Source organism: Papilio polytes, unplaced genomic scaffold, assembly GCF_000836215.1.
Source record: "Papilio polytes unplaced genomic scaffold, Ppol_1.0 DF820622.1, whole genome shotgun sequence".
NCBI lineage: Eukaryota > Metazoa > Arthropoda > Insecta > Lepidoptera > Papilionidae > Papilio > Papilio polytes.
This window is the reverse complement of record NW_013528582.1, coordinates 652835-672038: the sequence shown is the minus strand read 5'-3', so window position 1 is coordinate 672038 and position 19204 is coordinate 652835. Positions and strand designations below refer to the sequence as shown.

Below are 19204 nucleotides of genomic sequence, written 5' to 3'. Positions count from 1 at the left end.
TATTAATAACTAGCTTTCGACCGCGACTCCGTCCGCATGGTATCAATAAAAACAAAAGAAAGTAGCCTATGTGTTTTTCCAGACTATCCTCTGCATCTATACCAAATTTCATCGAGATCCGTGCAGCCGTTTAGGCTACAAACTCTAACAAACATCCATCCATCTAAACTTTCACATTTATAATATTAGTACGATTAATTTTTGTCACTTTAATTTTACATTGTTATAAGTAGTAAGTAGCTATTGTTTGCTATCCTTTGTGAGTGAAATAATTACTTGTATCCAAATGTACTGTTCTTCCATAGCGTACATTTTGTTTTTTTATTACATTTTTTAAAAACAGTTATTATGTTGTTAATCAAATTACATCATATGATATACCTATATACCTATATAGGTTCGAAAAATTTGACTTTAAAAGACATCAAAGTTCATCATAGATTAATATCGTAGAATGACAGGATAACTATTTTACCCACGTAAAGAAAAGTTTAGTCCTTAAGAAAGTGTTTCACTTAGCATCCCGGAGACGAACAAGAGATAAAGTCCAAAATAAATTCCACAAAATTGCTTAAAACGAAAGAAACAATTGAAAAATATTTCAAGAAGATCACAAAACACGGACCATATAAGAAAAGTTTTCAAATAACGTAAAGTAATTCCAAACTCGTTTCTTAACATCGCTTCCGGATCCCGACGCTAAATGAAATTAACTCGCAAATTACAGACTGTATGCTTTAAAACCTTTAACACATGTGACACGATCGCTGCTCACCCTTTATCTCGTTATCTGTATTACGTGAAACTTTCGGGGGCCTGTCCCGCACACTTATTGCGCAAGGGGTTGAAAGCTCCCCTTTTCCACAGATAAATATATACACTACATTAAGACAGTATTATAATAATTTATTACTGAAAAAAAAAAGTAGATTATTATGATTAAAAATATATCATTCTATACTATAAACTATAAACTATTATTATAAATGTGAATCTTTAGATGGATGGATGGATGGATATTAGAGTTTGTAGCCTAAACTGCTGAACGGATCTCATTGAAATTTTGCATACATGTAGAGGATAATCTGTAAGGACACATAGGCGCGGACGGAGTCGCGAGCGAAAGCTAGTTTTTTTTAATACGAGTTTTTCCCGCGACTTTATACTCTTGAATAAAACTAAATAAGTAGCCTACGTTTTTATCTAGACTATCCTCTATATCTATGTCAAATATCATCAAGATCAGTACAGCAGTTTAGGCTACAAACTCTAACAAATATCCATCCATCGACACTTTCGCATTTTTAGTAGTAACAAGATAGAATAAGGATTAAGGCATCTACTTATCGATCGATGAAAATATGGGTCATTTAAAATGTAACAAAACACCATGCAATATATAATTCGTAACAAACGAAATATTGAAATTTCAAACCAGGGAAAGTGACAAAGACCCATCTTTGCGGCTTTATGCCGTCCAATAATTCCACAACATAAACTCTAAAATTAAACCTTCATTAAATAATAATGAACTTTATCCCAAGGCGTGTAAAGGACAATATCAAATAACTCTTTCATGTTTACTATCAACAAAGAAGGTTAATTGATAGTTTAAACAACGAGTTATCTTAATAACGTCACAATGGTGGTTAATACTTGAGATAGCACGCTATTTCCTCTCTCTCACATTTACCTGAAAGGTTTCATGTAATTTTGGCTTAAAGCGGGCGCACATCTTTGACTAAACTAACGCATAACTGTGTGCGATTGTCGTTTATTTCGCAGCAATTCAATTGTTTAGTTGTACAACTAAATATCGAGTAGTGTACCTCCATATAAGCTCATATGAATCAAAGCGAGTCTAAACAGTTCTGCGATATTTTAGTTTCAAGTGTGCGCAAGCTCTTAATATTTTACGAGCCGTTGCCCGCGACTTCGTCCGCGTGGTATTAGAAAACATACGAAATATATAAATAACAAAAAGCTACGTATCCCTCAGGAACCGGACACCTCGGGGTGAATCTTATCCCATGTATTTCTTTGTTTTTCATCCGTGCCAAATTTCAATAAGATATGTTGAACCGTTGCAGAATGATCGAGTAAACATTAAAAAACTAAATTAATGAATCCCACGGGAACCGTAACTTATCCCGGGCTAAAAAGTAGCCTATGTGTTCTTCCAGACTATGCTCTAAACCTGTGCCAAATTTCATGAAGATCCGATCAGCCGTTTAGGCTACAAACGCTAACAAACATCCATCCATAGATCCATCCATCTAAACTTTTGCATTTATAATATTAGTAAGATTTTGCTGTCATGACATTTGAATTGTTTAAATACAACAGAGGTATCAATCTCACGTAGTGTAAGTAAGATAAGCAGATCAACTGAAAAGTTGTTATGGTAATAACGGAGAGGAATGCTTTAGGAGAGATTGCGAAACTAAAATCTAATAAAATATATCTTTAATCTACTGATTGTTAATACACAAATATCTTATTGGTTGCATAATTTTCCAGCAATTAATTACAACAAAGTTCTAATGAAATAAAAACTTCAATTCTTTTAGTATAGGTATTTATTTCAGGTAGATAACCCATATAAAAATAATTGAGTACAAAGTTTACCACAAAACCGTAAACATTTTGAGATAGTATAAGACACTTTCGTTCACCTTGACATTAACTAAAAATAAATTTCATATATTTTTCCTGTCCATACTAATATAATAAGACGTAAACACACACTTCTTTGTTGCCTAAGATATCAGCAATAACAGCGTATTTTTGAATAACTCTTTTTTTAATAAAAAGCCCTATACTTACGTCATGCTTTAGGCTATATATTTTCACGCCATTAAACTTAGGGGATAAATATTTTGGATAAAAACCCTAATGTGGGAAAGAGACCATAAGTTGCTGCCAACATCAAGAAAGACAGATTGCTAAGGTTTGTCATGTCATTTTGACATTTGCTATTGATAATTTGACAAATGTAAATAATAAAAAAAATATAATTTCTTGCAGATGAAGCCACACGGGAACAGCTAGTCGGTAATAAAAAACATCTCACCTGTTCATTATGACTAAGTGTGAATACCAGTTCGTACTTGACCGAGTTTAACTAAAATCAAGGCCATCCATATTCTCATATATCCACCGAGAGATTTTAAAGCGAATGAAATAAAACGTTTTCCGTTTCGCAAACTAAAAGCTTAAAAAAAACACAGGTTTAATTAGATGTTACTACAAACAAAATGTTTTGAACGAGGTTTAAAGACGAAATATGTGTTACTATTAAATAACAATCAAGTATAAAAAGATTCAATGTTTATAACGGCTCGTGATAACAATCTTCATATGTTCTACGCGAAATCCGAGCCACTATAAACTTTGCGTGGGACTATAACAAACTTTGGATTTTGTTCAAAGCTGCATACGGAGACCGCTGGGGAAATTATGTCCCCGCCTCCCCTAATTCGTCCTTGTCCGGTCGCGTACTATAAAGTGAGACGTATTCACAACTCAGTAGAAAACTGATTTGTATCAGTCTTATATAGTTAATTCTGTATTTGTATGACAGTTTTAAAGAAAATCGTATATGAACCTAGGACTTAATCTTACTTCTTACTAATATTATAAATGCGAAAGTTTAGATGGATGTTTGTTAGAGTTTGTAGCCTAAACGGCTGAACGGATTTCGATGAAATTTGGCATAGATGTAGAGAATAGTCTGGAACATATATGCTACTTATTTTTTAATACCACACGAACGAAGTCGCGGGCGAATGCTTATAGGTTAAATTTACTAATTGATTCGAAGCAATATGGAAGAGACCGCACGGATATGATTGTCCAAATGATTTCTTTATTACATGGATATTGTATTGAATTATTTACGTAAATCGTTTTTCATTAATAAAATTGCAACTGCACCATAATTACTGTTTGCTGTCGTTTATGTATGGCTACAGAGTAACTTTCTAACATCAACTTAACATAATATGCAAAATTAAGTTACAACTGTCCACGTATCTAAGTTGCGGCTAAGTTTATAACTTGACACAACGTTCAAACGAGCTTGCGACTAACCGCCTCGAGGAAAATTAACCATACTGTATTCTGTCAAGGAAATTCGTTGTTCCATGACAAGCATGTCACTTTACTTGATTACCTTTGTTTGTACAACTTATCTTACTTCTTACTATCTTACTCTTACTAATATTATAAATATGAAAGTTTAGATGGACGGATGGATGGATGGATGGATGTTTATTAGAGTTTGTAGCCTAAGCTGCTGAACGGATCTCGATGAAATTTGGCATACATGTAGAGGATAGTCTGGAAGAACACATAGGCCACTTGGTTTTGTTTTATTTAATACCACGCGGACAGTGTCGCGGGCGAAAGCTAGTTATAACATACTTAAGACTTGTTGACACTAAAAAATGACACTCTAGGTATGAAAACTTATCGAATGACATCTCATACTTCGAAATCTGGCTTACCAGGAGAAGTCTGGTTTTTGTTTGTGAAATATGTTCATATCGAAAAGAACCATTACTGACTAACAAATATTAAACATCAAATTAACTGACTATAATGGCAATCCAGCCAATAGCCATTCTATTAAATTTTTCTATTCCATAAACAGTTATTTTCGTTTAAGCGTGCTGTGCTTTACTTGTTTAAAATATAATTAAACAAGAAAATAAAAGTAAATGTTTATGTTTGCATTTTTATTGATCATGGAAGACAGTGGTCCTTCGAGTCGGATATAAAAGCGCCCTTTGGATGACAGAATCAAAGACCTAAAGAGTAAAAACCTTTTTTAAACATAAAAACTTGCAATAAGTGTGAAACCTATTCCTGATGTGCTATTTTCGATTTATTAAATTTAATTAAAATTTGCCGCCTTCTCATATATAAAAAGATCGAAAATTATTTGTGAAATTTTACAAATAATAGGATTCTACACAATTCAATTTAGATGCGGCGTTACATTATTCGCTTTTGAAGTTTTACGCCGAAACTAAACCGTGACCTTAGTATTCAAATCACAAAAGCTGTCTAGACTTGAATGCTTGAGATCGTTTTAAGAAAGGTCAAATCTATTATAGAAAATTCACAGAAGAAGCGTTCTTGGATCATGCAAGAAAATTGCGCTTTTATGACATCAATCTGTCAATTACTGGTACACTTACCTTAGTCGACTATTCAACAAAAGTTAACCCATATAAATTATCTTGGCTGTTGCGGTTAAAGTTGACATTACAAGGTTTAAATATTTAACCTGCACAAATGACTGTGCAAAGAGCCGGCCGCGGGGGAAATTACCCGAAGCGTTCGCTCTTACGTCCGCGGACGCGCGAATCTATTCAGAGTTGAATCGTTTCTTAGCAATAAAACATGACATATGCACGAAATGAACCTACGACTGTGTACATTCGGGGAAGCTGACGGTGTTCCAACTAAAATAGTTGAACACAATAGTTGTTAAGACACAATAGTTTGAACATTTTCAAACGAGACGCGGAACAAAAACCAATACAACCCAGCTTGTAAATGTATGAAAATAGTCGTTTAGTAATACAAGTCTAGTTTCTTTTTGTTATTACCTCTTCTCTGCATTCACAGCAATTAGTTATATGTAAGAAGAGACGGAGTTTGTTTCGCTGCAATGAATAAGGCAATTCTTCCTGAAATGAAACACTGCGGAATTCCGGGTCTGTACCTACGACGACGAATTATAGATCGTTCTAGATAACAATAACTTGGTGTACACATAAAAGACATGTACAAGACATTAACTTGCATGTTTTCCTATTTCTACTTAAAAGGGAACAGAGAAATATCAAATAAAACGCTTTTAATAAATAGAAGTAAATAATCTACTCAATTTACGAAGAAAACTAAAACATTGGACAATATTTACTTCAAAGCAAAGTAAATATAAAACCGTAATCCCAAACTAAATGTCTCTATTCAGAATATGATCTAATATTTAGTGTATTATCTGGAATTCGATACTCTACATAAGTGACAAATAAACTACACTATACAAACATCGTCTGAAAGCGAGTGCAAACAGTACAAGTATTAATACGACCGTCTACTTGTATTTTAATTCTATCAATGTACCAACAATTTACCATTACAAACATATATTTGCCAAACATTTAAGATTTGACAAGCAAATATCAACCTTATTTATATGAAAATAAAGTAGTGGTACTTTTCCGTGAGTGTGTCAAATGTATGCAATTGAGGGAGTTTGTTTGACCCGTCCTAAGCAAACGTGCACTTTGAAAACCTATTTAACAAGTTTCCAATAAAAAAGTTATTTGAAATAAGTAATGTTACTTAGTTTCCCATATATTCTTCTTTTAAATATCTTGAGGGTATGTGATTTATTCAATAAAAAGCAGTATAACATACATTTAATAAAATATTGTCTTCTGATAGAGTAGTTAATGTATACTATTATAATAAAGCGTAAACACACACTTCTTTGTTGCATAAGAAGTCAGCAATTAGATCAAATTTTTGAATAAATCTATTTTTAATAAAAGCCCGTACACTTAACGTCACGCTTTAGGTTATATATTTTCACGCTATTAAACTTAGAGACCATAAGTTGCTGCATGTCATTTTGATATTTGTAATTGATAATTTGACAAATATAAACAATAAAATAAAGTTTTTATCATTTCATGGGGGTGAACCCGCACGGGAACAGCTAATATAAAGCATTACTTCAATATTTTAAACCGTTGTTTTGTACGAAAAGAGTTTATTTTCACTTTTTTTCTATTTGTGATCAGCTTACCTTCATTTGAAATAAAAGAGTTGAAAATAAACATAACGAATAGCGTCGACAATCAAAACGCCATTGCAATGGTCCCCTGAAGCGAGAGACGATATGAAATTGTTGAAATTACACTCCAGGGTAAAATACCCTACAACTTTCTCCTCGTATTCTTTCTGTATTTTGTTTAGCAATTTAAGTTACGACAAAACGAGTTGAGAAACAAAATGTTTGTAAAGACTTTATCAGATAATGGTAAAGAGTTTACCTTCGTGCAATACAACATAATAAATATGTAACTATATCATCTGATATTAAAAAAAAAAACTTCGAAAAGATACATCAAACGCCTAGAATAAAATTATCAATTACGTTTCATTTTTAAATTAAACATAATTGCTAATCATTAATATCAGGAGTATAAAACATTACTTTTAAATGTAGTTATTCTAGACAAAAAAACTTTTTAAAATATTTTTTTTCTTCATTTAAATGCATAACTTTCAGGGTAAATTCAAGATTATGCAGTTTTTTTATTATCTTGCTGCCTTTATTAAAAACAATTTTTCAAGATGTTATAAACAAACAACACATATTATAGACAGAATAGAATAAACCTAGCGTATTAATGATAACTTAACTATTATGAGTACATTAGAAAGTTTGGATAATATTTTTAATAGAATTATGTAAATTTGTCATATTAACGACACCCTAATATCATGCATCCTGTTATAAAACTTTGAAATCGTTTTATGGAAAATCTTCCCCCTCACTCAAGTCACGTCAGAACACGGACTGAGTTTTTATCTTATTATCGGTTTCTGATTCGTTTCTGATTGATGTATGCGACGCTGACGAATATCTGCGGGAATCTGTGGGGATTACAAGATTGATATTCCTTCTTAAGATTTATCGACACAATAGAGTTGAGAATGCCAAATACGAACTACTAAAGCTCATCGTACAAGGCAAGATCCACGGAAAGCGAAGTGTAGGTCGAAGAAGAACGTCCTGCCTCAATAACCTACGTCAGTGGTATGGAAAGAGCACCCGTTCACTTTTCAGAGCCGCGGTGTCAAGAACGAAAGTCGCCCTAATGATCGCCAAACTTCGAAAGAGGATAGCACTTTAAAAAGAAGAAGAGTTGAGTTTCCATTAGTCTAAGAAAGTTCGCTTTAAGTACATGCAAATAAACGCAGTTCCTCTTACCAGGGTGTTTCAGTTGCACGTGTGATCCCCTAATCTTATAAATTACTGGCAGTTGCACGCTTCGTCGACGTGAAATTAAAAAATATAGCCTATGTTACTTACAGATAACCTTTCTGACGGTGAAAGAATTTTTACAATCGGCTCAGTAGTTCTTGAGTTATTTAAAAAATATAAAGAGAAAAATCTTTCCTCTTTATAATATTAGGATAGAAACATATTCGAGAAGAACTAGTCATTATCTCTGCTTACCTCCTATTAGTATACTGTTTGTGAATTTAACCTCTCCCTGCGAACTTTTTAGTAAGTATATACAAAGCTAGTTTTGTTTTCTACACGTAGAAAATACTTATAAATGCAATGAATGCATCGTTTTAGTATTTCTTCAACGCCTCTTCAGGCAAATATAAATAAAAATAAAGAGAGAATATCGTATATCAAGGCAACCGCATTCTGCAAAGAATAAATAAGAACAAAATATTGGCTAATAATTAAAACGAGTGCACGCACGATTATACCTTGATACAAAACATAAGCGATCGCGGAATCTCACATATATAAAGACATGGTTTTATACTACAAACATTTAAGTATACCTAATGCTATTGAGGTTGAACAGGGCATATTTAAACACACATTTAATCCATGTAAAATCCTACAACAAAGTATCTAATTACACATTAAACGAGACTCAGATCAAACAAAAGTATTCAGATATATATTAATGTCTATCCAAAATAGACAAGATATAGGCAAGAAGCTATTTATTTACTTGTATCATCATCACCAGTTCACTATACGTCCCCACCGAGGGGCTCAGAGCCTACCTTAAGTAAGGGGCGAAGGTGAAGGAGTAGAGTGGGTGTTAATTGTATCCATTTGGATCTTTCTATTTATCAGTTATATTTCTATAATGTTTTATAGAGTATGTGAAGTATGTTATCACTTATAACTTGGACCAGCGGCTATCGAGCCGAAGCTTTTAATCCGTGAAATACGACGGCCAGGCGAGACACGGCAGCGGACACCGCGCTCGTTAGCGATTTATCGAGGCCTCCTGCACCGCACCGGCTTATGTTATTAGCTGTCCTATGTATAATGATTTTAATACAACGAGTAATGCATATAAGTATATTACGTTGTATGTATTACAATAAACATATATAACAAATATAATATTGTTTATTGCATATGACATATATATGCAATAAACAAGATACGCAAGAAACATTGGTTCATACAATATATTGACTTAGATATTACCAAACAGTGTCTCACAGACGCTTCTAAACAGAAAACTTTATAGTTGTATATTGTGGTCATTTAATGTTCTATAACTACTGTGAATTAAAGGTAATTATATTATGTAATTGTTCAAATACTAATAAGTACTAAACCAAAAGACCGATTTGCAAAGAAGCATAGGACAAGCTAGACTATTTTTTTCATAACCCATTAACCTCCTTGCTTGCATTTAATAAAATTCCAAATCTAAAATGCATCTTATCCCTGTTAAAAACGGAACGTAACCGCATACCTTTTATGACGTCACAAAAAGAAAACAAAAGCATACAATTTGTCCAAGTGAGTGAACACTTTCTCAAATGTAAACATTCGTCCCAAACTCATTACTATTTTTCAAACCTTAAAACTCATTAATATAATGTTATAGCCCTACTAACAGTATGCTAAAAGTGAAAACATTTCAATTCATCCGCACATTTTATAGTAATGTGTATTTATTATATGAAATTACATAGTAAGCTACGGTGACCATGATTACACTGATGTCAAGACTGTCTACTTTAATTATTTATTAATATTTAAATGTTATACTAACTCGTCCGGTAATTGCATATTTAATCAAAATGGTTATGATGCATGAGCGATTTAATTCAATTTTCAATTATTTTTGCTAGCATATACTATAGTAACCTAAAAATTGTATAGTTTTAACACTTTTAGATGCGAACCAAGCTACAATTTAGATATTTACACTCTCTCTTGATATGTTACTAGAACAATAAATTAGTAGTTTTAATAAAAATAATAATTCAGTCACTTAACGATTTATATCGAAACATTTGAACCGCTGTAAATGTTGGCACAGTTTTCCTTATCCTTAACTCTAAAATAACATAAAAACTACGCGCTTTAAATTATTTATTAACTAGCAATCGCCCGCAAAAAAAAACAAAAGCAAGTATCCTATGTGTTCTTTTAGAGTATCCTCTACATCTATGCTAAATTTCATCCAGATCTGTTCAGCCGTTTAAACTACAAACTAACAAATATCAATCCATCCATCTAAACTTTCACATTATTAATATAAATGGGATTAGAATATTAATATATTCAGGACTTTGTAAGGATGGTCACCCACACCTCGCTGGCGAGTGTTGCAAGAGAGAAAGCTCTCGACCGTCTTCCGAGTCCGCACTCGTCGCTCGCAACGGTACTCGGTACACACTACACTATGGTGAGTATTTATTTATCTTTTAAAAAGACTTTGACAAATTATTCACGCTTATTTTATCATTTAATCCTTTTAAAAATAAGTTTATCTCTTATTTTCTTTAAACACCAAGGATAAAATAATTTAATGTTTATTTAGAGTGGAAATGTAATTTGATTTACTAAATTGATTTATGACTTACATTATAAAGTCGTAAATTTAAAACAAAAGATTTCGTTTAATTTCTAACCTCAGACTACCCACAATCAGTTAAAAATGTGTTGAGAAGTAACGAATAATCCAGCATTGTTCAATATTCAAGGGCGCGGTTCAGAGTGAAAATGCAAACCTGAACAAATGTGAGCTTGTGATGAAGATTAAATCGCGGCTGAACACCTTCGACCCCACCAAGGCTAAGGAAGTGGGTGGAGTGTTTCTATTCAATATCATCAAGGGCACATCTGTTTATAGCTGGAGTAAGTATTGGATAACCTTGGATTGCATTTCAACTTGTGGAAAAAGGTAATAAGAGCGGGCGCACAACTGTTGTGCGATTGTCGATTGTTTCGCAGCCAATTCAACTGTTTAGTTGCACAACTAAAAATCGAGTAGTGCGCGCACTTCCATGCTTGTAGGAATCAACGCACGACTGAACAGTTGTGCGATAGTTTATTCAAAGGTGTGCGCTCGCTCTAAGAATATATAAAACCTGGTCAAACCTCATCATGTTTTAATGGTACAAAGTTAGTTCAATGTCATTCCGCAATATGGCGAGAGATTTTATATTTCCGACCAGGCTATTATATTTACTTCTTAACAAGACCTTTATCTAGCAAATCTAACAACAAACTGTAATTCTGATGGAACTTTCAATAGACCTATCTTTGTCCAGGACGTAACTTACTTCCCCACTTCTAGAAGTTGCTCGTACTAATTCTACTAATTATCAAAGTCAAGTATTAATCAAGGTTTTTAAAAAAAGTATAAAACCCTATTCTTCTCTACAGCATTAGACCTTAACCAGGTGACAGCATACGAAGGTGAGCCAGAAGTAGACCCGGACACAACTTTCACCTTGAACGAACACTACTTCAAGCAGCTGGTAACGGGAAAAGAGGATGCAAGAGTCATCATGCAGGCCGGTAGATGCTCCGTCACAGGGGACATCATGCGCGCTATGAAACTTGAACCTTATATTAAGTTAGGTTAGAATTGAATTGCATTGATATAGTTTGTCTAAATAAGATAGATTAGTTTGATAAATGACGCATATGAAATATCGAATTCAATTTGTATGAAAAAAATGCCGTACTTAATAGACAGGTATCGTAGTGACGAACAAACACGCATAGCGAACAATTATGATCTATCGATATTCAGTTTAAATGTTTATCGAACTCAACTAAAATTACTATTTTCTTATTAACTAATTTAGAGTACAATTCTAGTATTGATTATAGTGTAGAGAATTTAGCGATGACAGAAATAATAGCGAAATCCAATTCGATTACGTACGGCTCTAGTAGTAATAAACTTTTATTTACTCTCATTATTTGTAATGGTTCTGCAGGTCATTATTAATTTGAGAAAACAGTGATTTTTTTTCATTCATAAGTTATAACTATGAATCTATCGATTCCAACTTCTATAAGAATAAAAATCGAAAATCGATAAGATTCATGACTGATTTTACACAACCCATCCCTACTAAATTTCAAATGAATTGTCAAAGTAATCCATCATTTAGACACACTATAGTGATTTAAATATAAGAGTATCAAAGTACTTGATACGAGCGACCCATTTATTTGTCCACCTATTTAAATGACGTTTAATGTATAGTTAATCGTTAATTAACTTAATTTGTGTTCCAAGAACGTTATTCAAACAAAGATGCCTGGCCCGGTGAGAGGTGATGCTATTACACAATAATATTTTCTTTTATTTTTGAGCAAAATGTTTTTGAGTAAAGCAAATGTTTGGAATAAGCATATTAGTGTAGATATACATAGAATTATTTACATTGTCTTATTGTGTTTTTAAGAACTAATTTTATGTATCTTAAGGCATTTTTAAGCAAATGTGGTTATGTTACCTTAAGTATTATAAAAACATAAAGATAACCTGACGTTTCCGCTACTTTCTGGCCCATTTGCTAATTAAAAACGCATTTACTTACGAAGTTACTAGCAGTTTTAATAAAGTTTCTTTTTTTATAATTTTTGTATAATTTAGACTCTCCGGGTATGTTAGTTTGTAATTATTTTTTAAATAGTAAATAGTTTAAAAATAAAACGAATGTACTTGTAAAACTGTTCTTTTATTTAAATAAAAAGCAACAAAGTCGTTAATAATGCGTATACATCATTTCCTACTAGCTTTCGCCCGCGACTTCGTCCGCATGGAGTTGAAAAAAACAAAAAAGCCTATGTGTTCTTCCAGATTTAGACTATCCTCTACGTCTATGCCAAATTTTATTGAGATTATGTTCCACAGTTATGGAGAATCCATCAACAGATGGCGCCACCTCGATCAAAATTGTAAAACAAAAATACTACCAACATAAAACATTGCTCGACAGTGTTTTTAAGAAAGTCTATTGTAAAAAGCATCTTGTATTTTAAAATAATAGAGGAATAATTACACGGTTCACTAGAACAAAAAATCACGCATGCACAGATCTATAACGATATTATAATAGCTTCCAAATTTAACAAGACAATAAGCATTTGAAAAGTATGACGATAAATGACCGCAAACGTTACTTTGTTTATGTTAACGGAAAGAGAGATCATGATTGTTTGCATTTCGATCCATTTTGTTCATATTCTTACCGAGTCTCATTAAAAATGTTTTAAATTCAAAAATATTAATAAGCGTTTAAACTAATCAGTTGGTGCACAGACTGGTTTCGCGGTTACGGTATCTTGGGTTCATTGGCTAACCGGTCAAGAACCCCGGCTCCCGGCCCTGACATTACCATAGATAGATATACCTATTAAACCTTTTTTAACAGAAAAAAAGTTAGCTATGCTCTATTAAGGCGAAGGCGGGAGATGTCTATCATCTGCGAATGATACGTAGCTTGGATTTAGAGGAAGTCGTGTAGAGAAATGTTTACTATTTTATTTGCTAGGCGGAAAGAATTTAAGATACCTAATTTTTTAATCCATGAGTATGGAATATACAATTAAAAATTATTTTTAAATACAAATTAGAAACGAGGATTGGAATGGGATATTATATTTAAATGCGAATAATGTCACAAGTGCAATTAATATTGCACAAAACCGGATGTTTACGGACAAATTAATTACACGGTTCAAAGAGCATAATTGCAGGATAGCGGCTCCTTAACTAGAGGACGAAGGACCTGCAAAGCCCTTGGACTGATAACAATTAGCATTTTATACAGTACACATGTGTGCTTAATACATTGAAATCACAGATAATATATTTCTATGCTATACCAAACCTTAAAAAAATTATAATTTGATTGACTAAATTACTGCAATCAGAATTTAGAGATCGCTAACATTCAGTGTAGTTTTTATACGACAAATCTTATACGATCGTATGTGGCAATAAACTCTTTGTGAAAATATTTGTTAGGGCTGTTTCGTAAAAAAAAAACAGTAATTTGATACATTTTTGTATCAATGACTCAGTTTAATTAATGTTAGTATTCAAATGTGTCCATTTTACTTTCAACAAATAAGGCAGCGACGTCTTTTATACGATTAACTTGTTTCTATTTCTGTTCGCGAGTGTACCGGTAAAACGAGCTTTTGCTTGAGCCGGCTTATTTTCATTATTTACATTCAATTGGCATCAGTTACGGCTGACCAGCACAGACTGAAGAGGCTGCAGTGTTAATCATTACAAAGGAAAAACGAAAAATGGCGGGAAAACTTACATTGTTTGTTTTTCTTTCTATCATCGCTCTCAGCCAGGGTAAGTTTATTTTAAAAAAAATATCACAGGATTTAAGTGTTTTTTTTTATAATTCAGTTCGTTGATTATTTGCAATCCATATTCAGAAATGCCAAAGCTTAGTAATTTATTAAAACTTTAGTGCGATCTTGTGCTATTTCTATATTTTGAATTGAAAAAAAAAACTTTATCGTGTACATTGTGTTAACACTAGCAGTTTATTTTATATTTTTAAAAACAATTTTCATCAATAGGTGATCAGAATAATTACGAGACCAGCAGAGTTAAAGTACCAACCGGTAAGATGAACGGTTTCTGAACGGGCTTTGGGTGCATATCATTCACGTGGGAATTTATCTAGCTAGTGTTTTTTAAAGAAAAAAATCTGTAAATCAATTTTAAGTGTATTAAATATAGAAGTTTTGCATTATAAGCAAATGCTTAATGAATAAATATTCAACAAATATCGAAAAATAATTATTACAATCGCATTATTGCAATAACAAAAATTTCGAAAATGATTTTTGTTGTATATAAAAAATGACGCTTGATGTCTCTTAAAAAAAATTGAAAACTCATACAAAGAAAGCTTGATTAATTGAAACAATACGACTTTAACTGAATATCGTGACATAATTAATTTTCCATTGTCATCATAGTAATAATTCCATTTTCATTCACAATTCATTATTAAAAATGTCTGTCATCATTTCAAGCAATTAATGTTAAAATATTAGTATAATGCACGTAAAAATATTACCAACCAATTAAAAATAATTTATTTTAATATCAAGACGAATTTATAATCTAGTTTTTAGGGGGGAAAACTTGGTTATTTCAACACTAAATACTACTCGTTCCTTTGATATCAACTGCACGTAACCTAACCAACATCATTCATTCATTTAACAATTCATTCATCAATTCACCAACAGGTATAGGATTTAGTCAAATACTGGACTATTTACTAGGAGGCTACGGAAACGGGCATTACCCGGACCGGTACCCGGGCGGATATTATCAGGGCGGTGGCTACCACGGACAATATCAGGGTTACCATCCGGGTCTAGTGGGCCCCCCGGGTGCTCATCCAGGTTGTCCGCTCTGCGATTCTTCGGTCTACAGCTACTGTTCCTATAAGCAGGCACATGACGCTTGCTGTTGCGAACATACTGGCTGTAAGTATACTAGAATATATTATCTGTATATAACTTTTTTTTTAATTTCAGAAAGACAAAAGCTAGCTAGCTGTCTCAAATAGCGTGGTTCTGTCACCAGTGAGTCCATACATTGACTTGCTGTCCAACTGGCTGTACTGGCCAAGTGTGAACAGTGCATGAAAGTTGCGAGTCATTTTTTGGAGTAATTAAAATGAGCTTGACCTACGTAAGCGTTTGAATTTAGGAGTGCACAGATTAAAAAAGTCGAGATTCTTTTGCAAAATGTTGATTAGTTAATGATATGTTAGTTATGAAAGTTAAATCTAAGTACTAATCAACTTTTTTAGATTCCATTTTTATATGATCTGTGCAGAAATAAGCATTTTCAATTCATAAACATGTTTTGTTCGCAGTCATGTCGTTTCACTGCCACAGCACAAACTGCAACTTCGTGTACGCCAATTCTTGCGAGGAGTATCATCTAATCAGCAACTGCTGTTGTGTCGATGTTCAGAAGAGCGCCTTACCTAATGTCGTAGTATAGTCAACATTAATGCGGAAACAAGTAGATTTAAAATGGTATAATACGTGATAGTTTTAAGTCAAATAAAATGAATATAGAATTATAATGGTTGTTTTTTATGAAACTATTTTAATATGAATAAATAAAGTCTGCGTCTATTAACATTGAAAAAAAAAAAGAAAAACTACACTGAGAAGGTACGATGGTATAGCTTTATGGTAATTTTTGGCGGGTTTTGTGCGTGATTTGAACCCAGGTTAGGTCTAGCCTATCCTTAAAAGCCCTTAAAAATATGGTTTAAGCATCGGTAATTTAATGAAACATCAAATTAGATTTACTCATAATCACATAGTTAACGCTAATACAAAGCGAACAGAATTTGAGGTTACTCAGCTTGTTAAGAAGACTTATAAAATGAATGTGGCACGCTGCGCAACACACGTCTAACTTTAACACTATGTTCACTAAAGCTTATTAGCTGCGGGCGCTGCAAGTTGACTAAATCTAACACAATTTTGAATATACAGTTCATAACAGTACGACTGGAACATAACCTCAAAATAAATATGCTTGTATTTTTAAAGTGGTGTCTTATAAATGCGAAAGTTTAGATGGATGGACCACGTAACTCCAGAATCGATAGATCTGAATGAAATTTGTTATGATGTATAAGACATAGCGGTGAAAATGGCATAGACTCAAAATAAGTTTTTTTTTACTCCGCGCAGACCAAAGCGCGGGTGACGGCTAATAATTAATCATACTAGTTGGACATTTAGATGGATGGATGGTTGTTTGTTAGTTTGTAACCTTAACGAACGGATTTCGATGTTTAATATAGATGGACTGGGAATAGAATGTAACAACCTGTATAGTAGAACCGCGACCTTGAATCATATTATAAACGTGAAAGTTTAGATGGATGGATGTTTCTTAGTTTGTAGCCTAAACGACTGAACGGATTTCGATAAAACTTGATACAGATTTAGAGGATAGTCTCAAAGAACATATAGGCAACTCAACTCCGTTTTTTTTTAATTCGCCGCGGAAGGAGTCGCAGGCGAAAGATAACCTATAATTTTCATTGTTATGGCAAACCCGAATATTGTATAAATGGTAAAAAAAGAAAACACATTGTGGCTTAATGTATATATTTAGATACTACATGCTTATTGCCACTCGGAGTAATTTCTTAATTAAAGGAATACAAGAAATGTTTAACTAAAATACACTTAGGCGGGAGTAATTCATGATACAGTATGCATAGAAGATACATTAAAGTTTCAAGGAAATTATAAGGAAATTCGAATTTAATAAAAATAATATTTCTTCCAGAATGTTTCATCAGTAAATTGAGACAATTTTCTAATTTTATTTCAAAATATCAGTTTAAATAAAACAATTTGTAAATTCTTTACATTTTGCTTTAAATGGCCATTCTACTAAACCATAAAGATAAACAATTTTTGTCTTTGAAATTTAAGGCTAAGGATTACAACCCATTCAGCCAAATATACTATTCTTCAAGTATCATAACCTAATAGTTTTTTCCTGAGGTTTTAAATCATTGTTGCGAAATAATACGAGGTTTAATCATTTAATGGACTTATAATACACAAGAAAATTAAGTTTAACAATAGAGACTTACATTTAATGAATGTTATTGAGTAAGAATACAGAGCTATGGAGATACCAAAGTTTGTAAAAATTTCAGTTCTACCTGACACTTATTACTAGGTTTAAATTGTAATTGCATTTATTGAATTTTCTCGTTTCTCATACAAAATTTGCAATACTTCAGTGAAAAAGTAATTTAACAGAAAAAAATAATCATGTGAATATTATATTTTACATATTAAAAAAGTAAGTTTCACAGCAGATTCACTGGCAAAGTCTTTTTGGCAAATTTGACACAAGTTGACAACAAATGTAAAAAAAATGCTTAATTTTAATTATAGTCAAACAAACAAAGATGTCTAACCCTGTAAGAAGCATTGCTATTGTTTGATTCTATCAGAAAATAGACTTTAGGTCTATTAGACATTCGGTTCTTTTTATAAAAGATGGCTAACAAGCAAGCGGCCATCTGAATCCGCAAAAACAGTTCCTAGACATTTCCAATTGCCGTTGCCTACCCTTAATCGACGTAGGACACGCACATAACGAGGATAATTCCCCGTATTTCCGATTTCGTCAAATCCACTTTCCCTTCCCATCCTATCTTTATAAGAAAAGGGTGGAAATGGAAAAGGATTAAAGATAGACCTCACATAGATACTCATCAGACTGTATGCGGAATTGCTTCAACTTCAGGCTCTATCACTATTAAACTTTAGGTAGAATTTAGGTCTATAAAAGAGGATTTGATAATTTGCGAGCCCCCTGCCAATGTCAAAAATCTGTCAAAATACTTTTAGTACCGTAATATTTTTTTCTTTTATACAAATTTTCTGATAAAAACAAGCAATAGCAACACCTTGTTTGACTATACACTGGATAATTGTGCATTCTGCCATAGCATCTATGCGTTATACAATTCTTGTCAATGGAAACATTATCTTGAATTGTAATACTTCACTTAGAAACAAAGCGTCCATCACACTGAGAAATAAAAACTTAGTATCACTAAATCTCCGGCAGAGCCCTAGGGCTTCAACGCATCCTGTAGTGATTCTTCTCCTTCACCTGACAGAGTTCTCCTTTGAACTCTATCTCTACTTCAAAGTCCAGGTCACGATTGTTTCTCTCATTCTGTTTCATAGAGAATGTGCCCATTATCTCTTCACCTTTTTTAACCTGGAATTTACAAATCGTTATTTTTTTTATCTATACTTAATTATAAAGAGAATATATTTGTATTTCTGTATGTATTTGATTCATGTAAAAACTACTAGGCAGATTTTAAAAATTCTTTAGTCATAAAAAAGGTAATTTATCCGTAAGTTACATAGGGTAGATGTTTTTATTATTTTTTTAAATTCCGAATAAACGAACAACTCTGTTCTTCAATCTAAACATTTAGACAGTTAATCTTATCAAAATCTGAAAGACTAAGGGCCTGTCCCAATACTGGCTGATAGAGGCTCAGATAGTTTAAAAATGACGTCACTGTCATG

At 32.7% G+C, this 19204-nt stretch overlaps 3 protein-coding genes across 8 annotated transcripts in view; 2 read left to right on the top strand and 1 right to left on the bottom strand.

The window, feature by feature from the left end:
- The first annotated feature begins 10430 nt into the window (after window positions 1-10430).
- On the top strand, window positions 10431-11726 carry LOC106110456 (fatty acid-binding protein-like). Its single transcript, XM_013292283.1, has 3 exons — window positions 10431-10496; window positions 10795-10948; window positions 11480-11726. Exons 1-3 carry the CDS (start codon window positions 10494-10496, stop codon window positions 11680-11682), a joined length of 360 nt encoding a protein of 119 aa, XP_013147737.1. The 5' UTR covers window positions 10431-10493; the 3' UTR covers window positions 11683-11726.
- Window positions 11727-14284: 2558 nt separating this feature from the next.
- LOC106110439 lies at window positions 14285-16194 on the top strand. Of its 6 annotated transcripts, none has more exons than XM_013292267.1 (4): window positions 14285-14426; window positions 14660-14704; window positions 15377-15583; window positions 15979-16185. In XM_013292267.1, the coding sequence occupies exons 1-4, from the start codon at window positions 14372-14374 to the stop codon at window positions 16107-16109; spliced, it is 438 nt and encodes a 145-aa protein (XP_013147721.1). In that variant the 5' UTR covers window positions 14285-14371; the 3' UTR covers window positions 16110-16185. The 6 variants fall into 6 exon arrangements, with proteins under 6 accessions (XP_013147721.1, XP_013147719.1, XP_013147720.1 ...); XM_013292265.1 differs by having other exon boundaries at window positions 15341-15583; XM_013292266.1 differs by having other exon boundaries at window positions 14285-14430; window positions 14661-14704.
- A 1434-nt stretch (window positions 16195-17628) lies between these two features.
- The window catches only part of LOC106110493 (protein arginine N-methyltransferase 1), a 6227-nt gene continuing 4651 nt past the window's right edge, over window positions 17629-19204 (bottom strand). Inside the window, exon 8 of the mRNA XM_013292341.1 lies at window positions 17629-18884. Coding sequence (XP_013147795.1) covers window positions 18741-18884 — 144 coding nt within the window. The 3' untranslated portion in view covers window positions 17629-18740. The remainder of the gene's footprint in view (window positions 18885-19204) is intronic.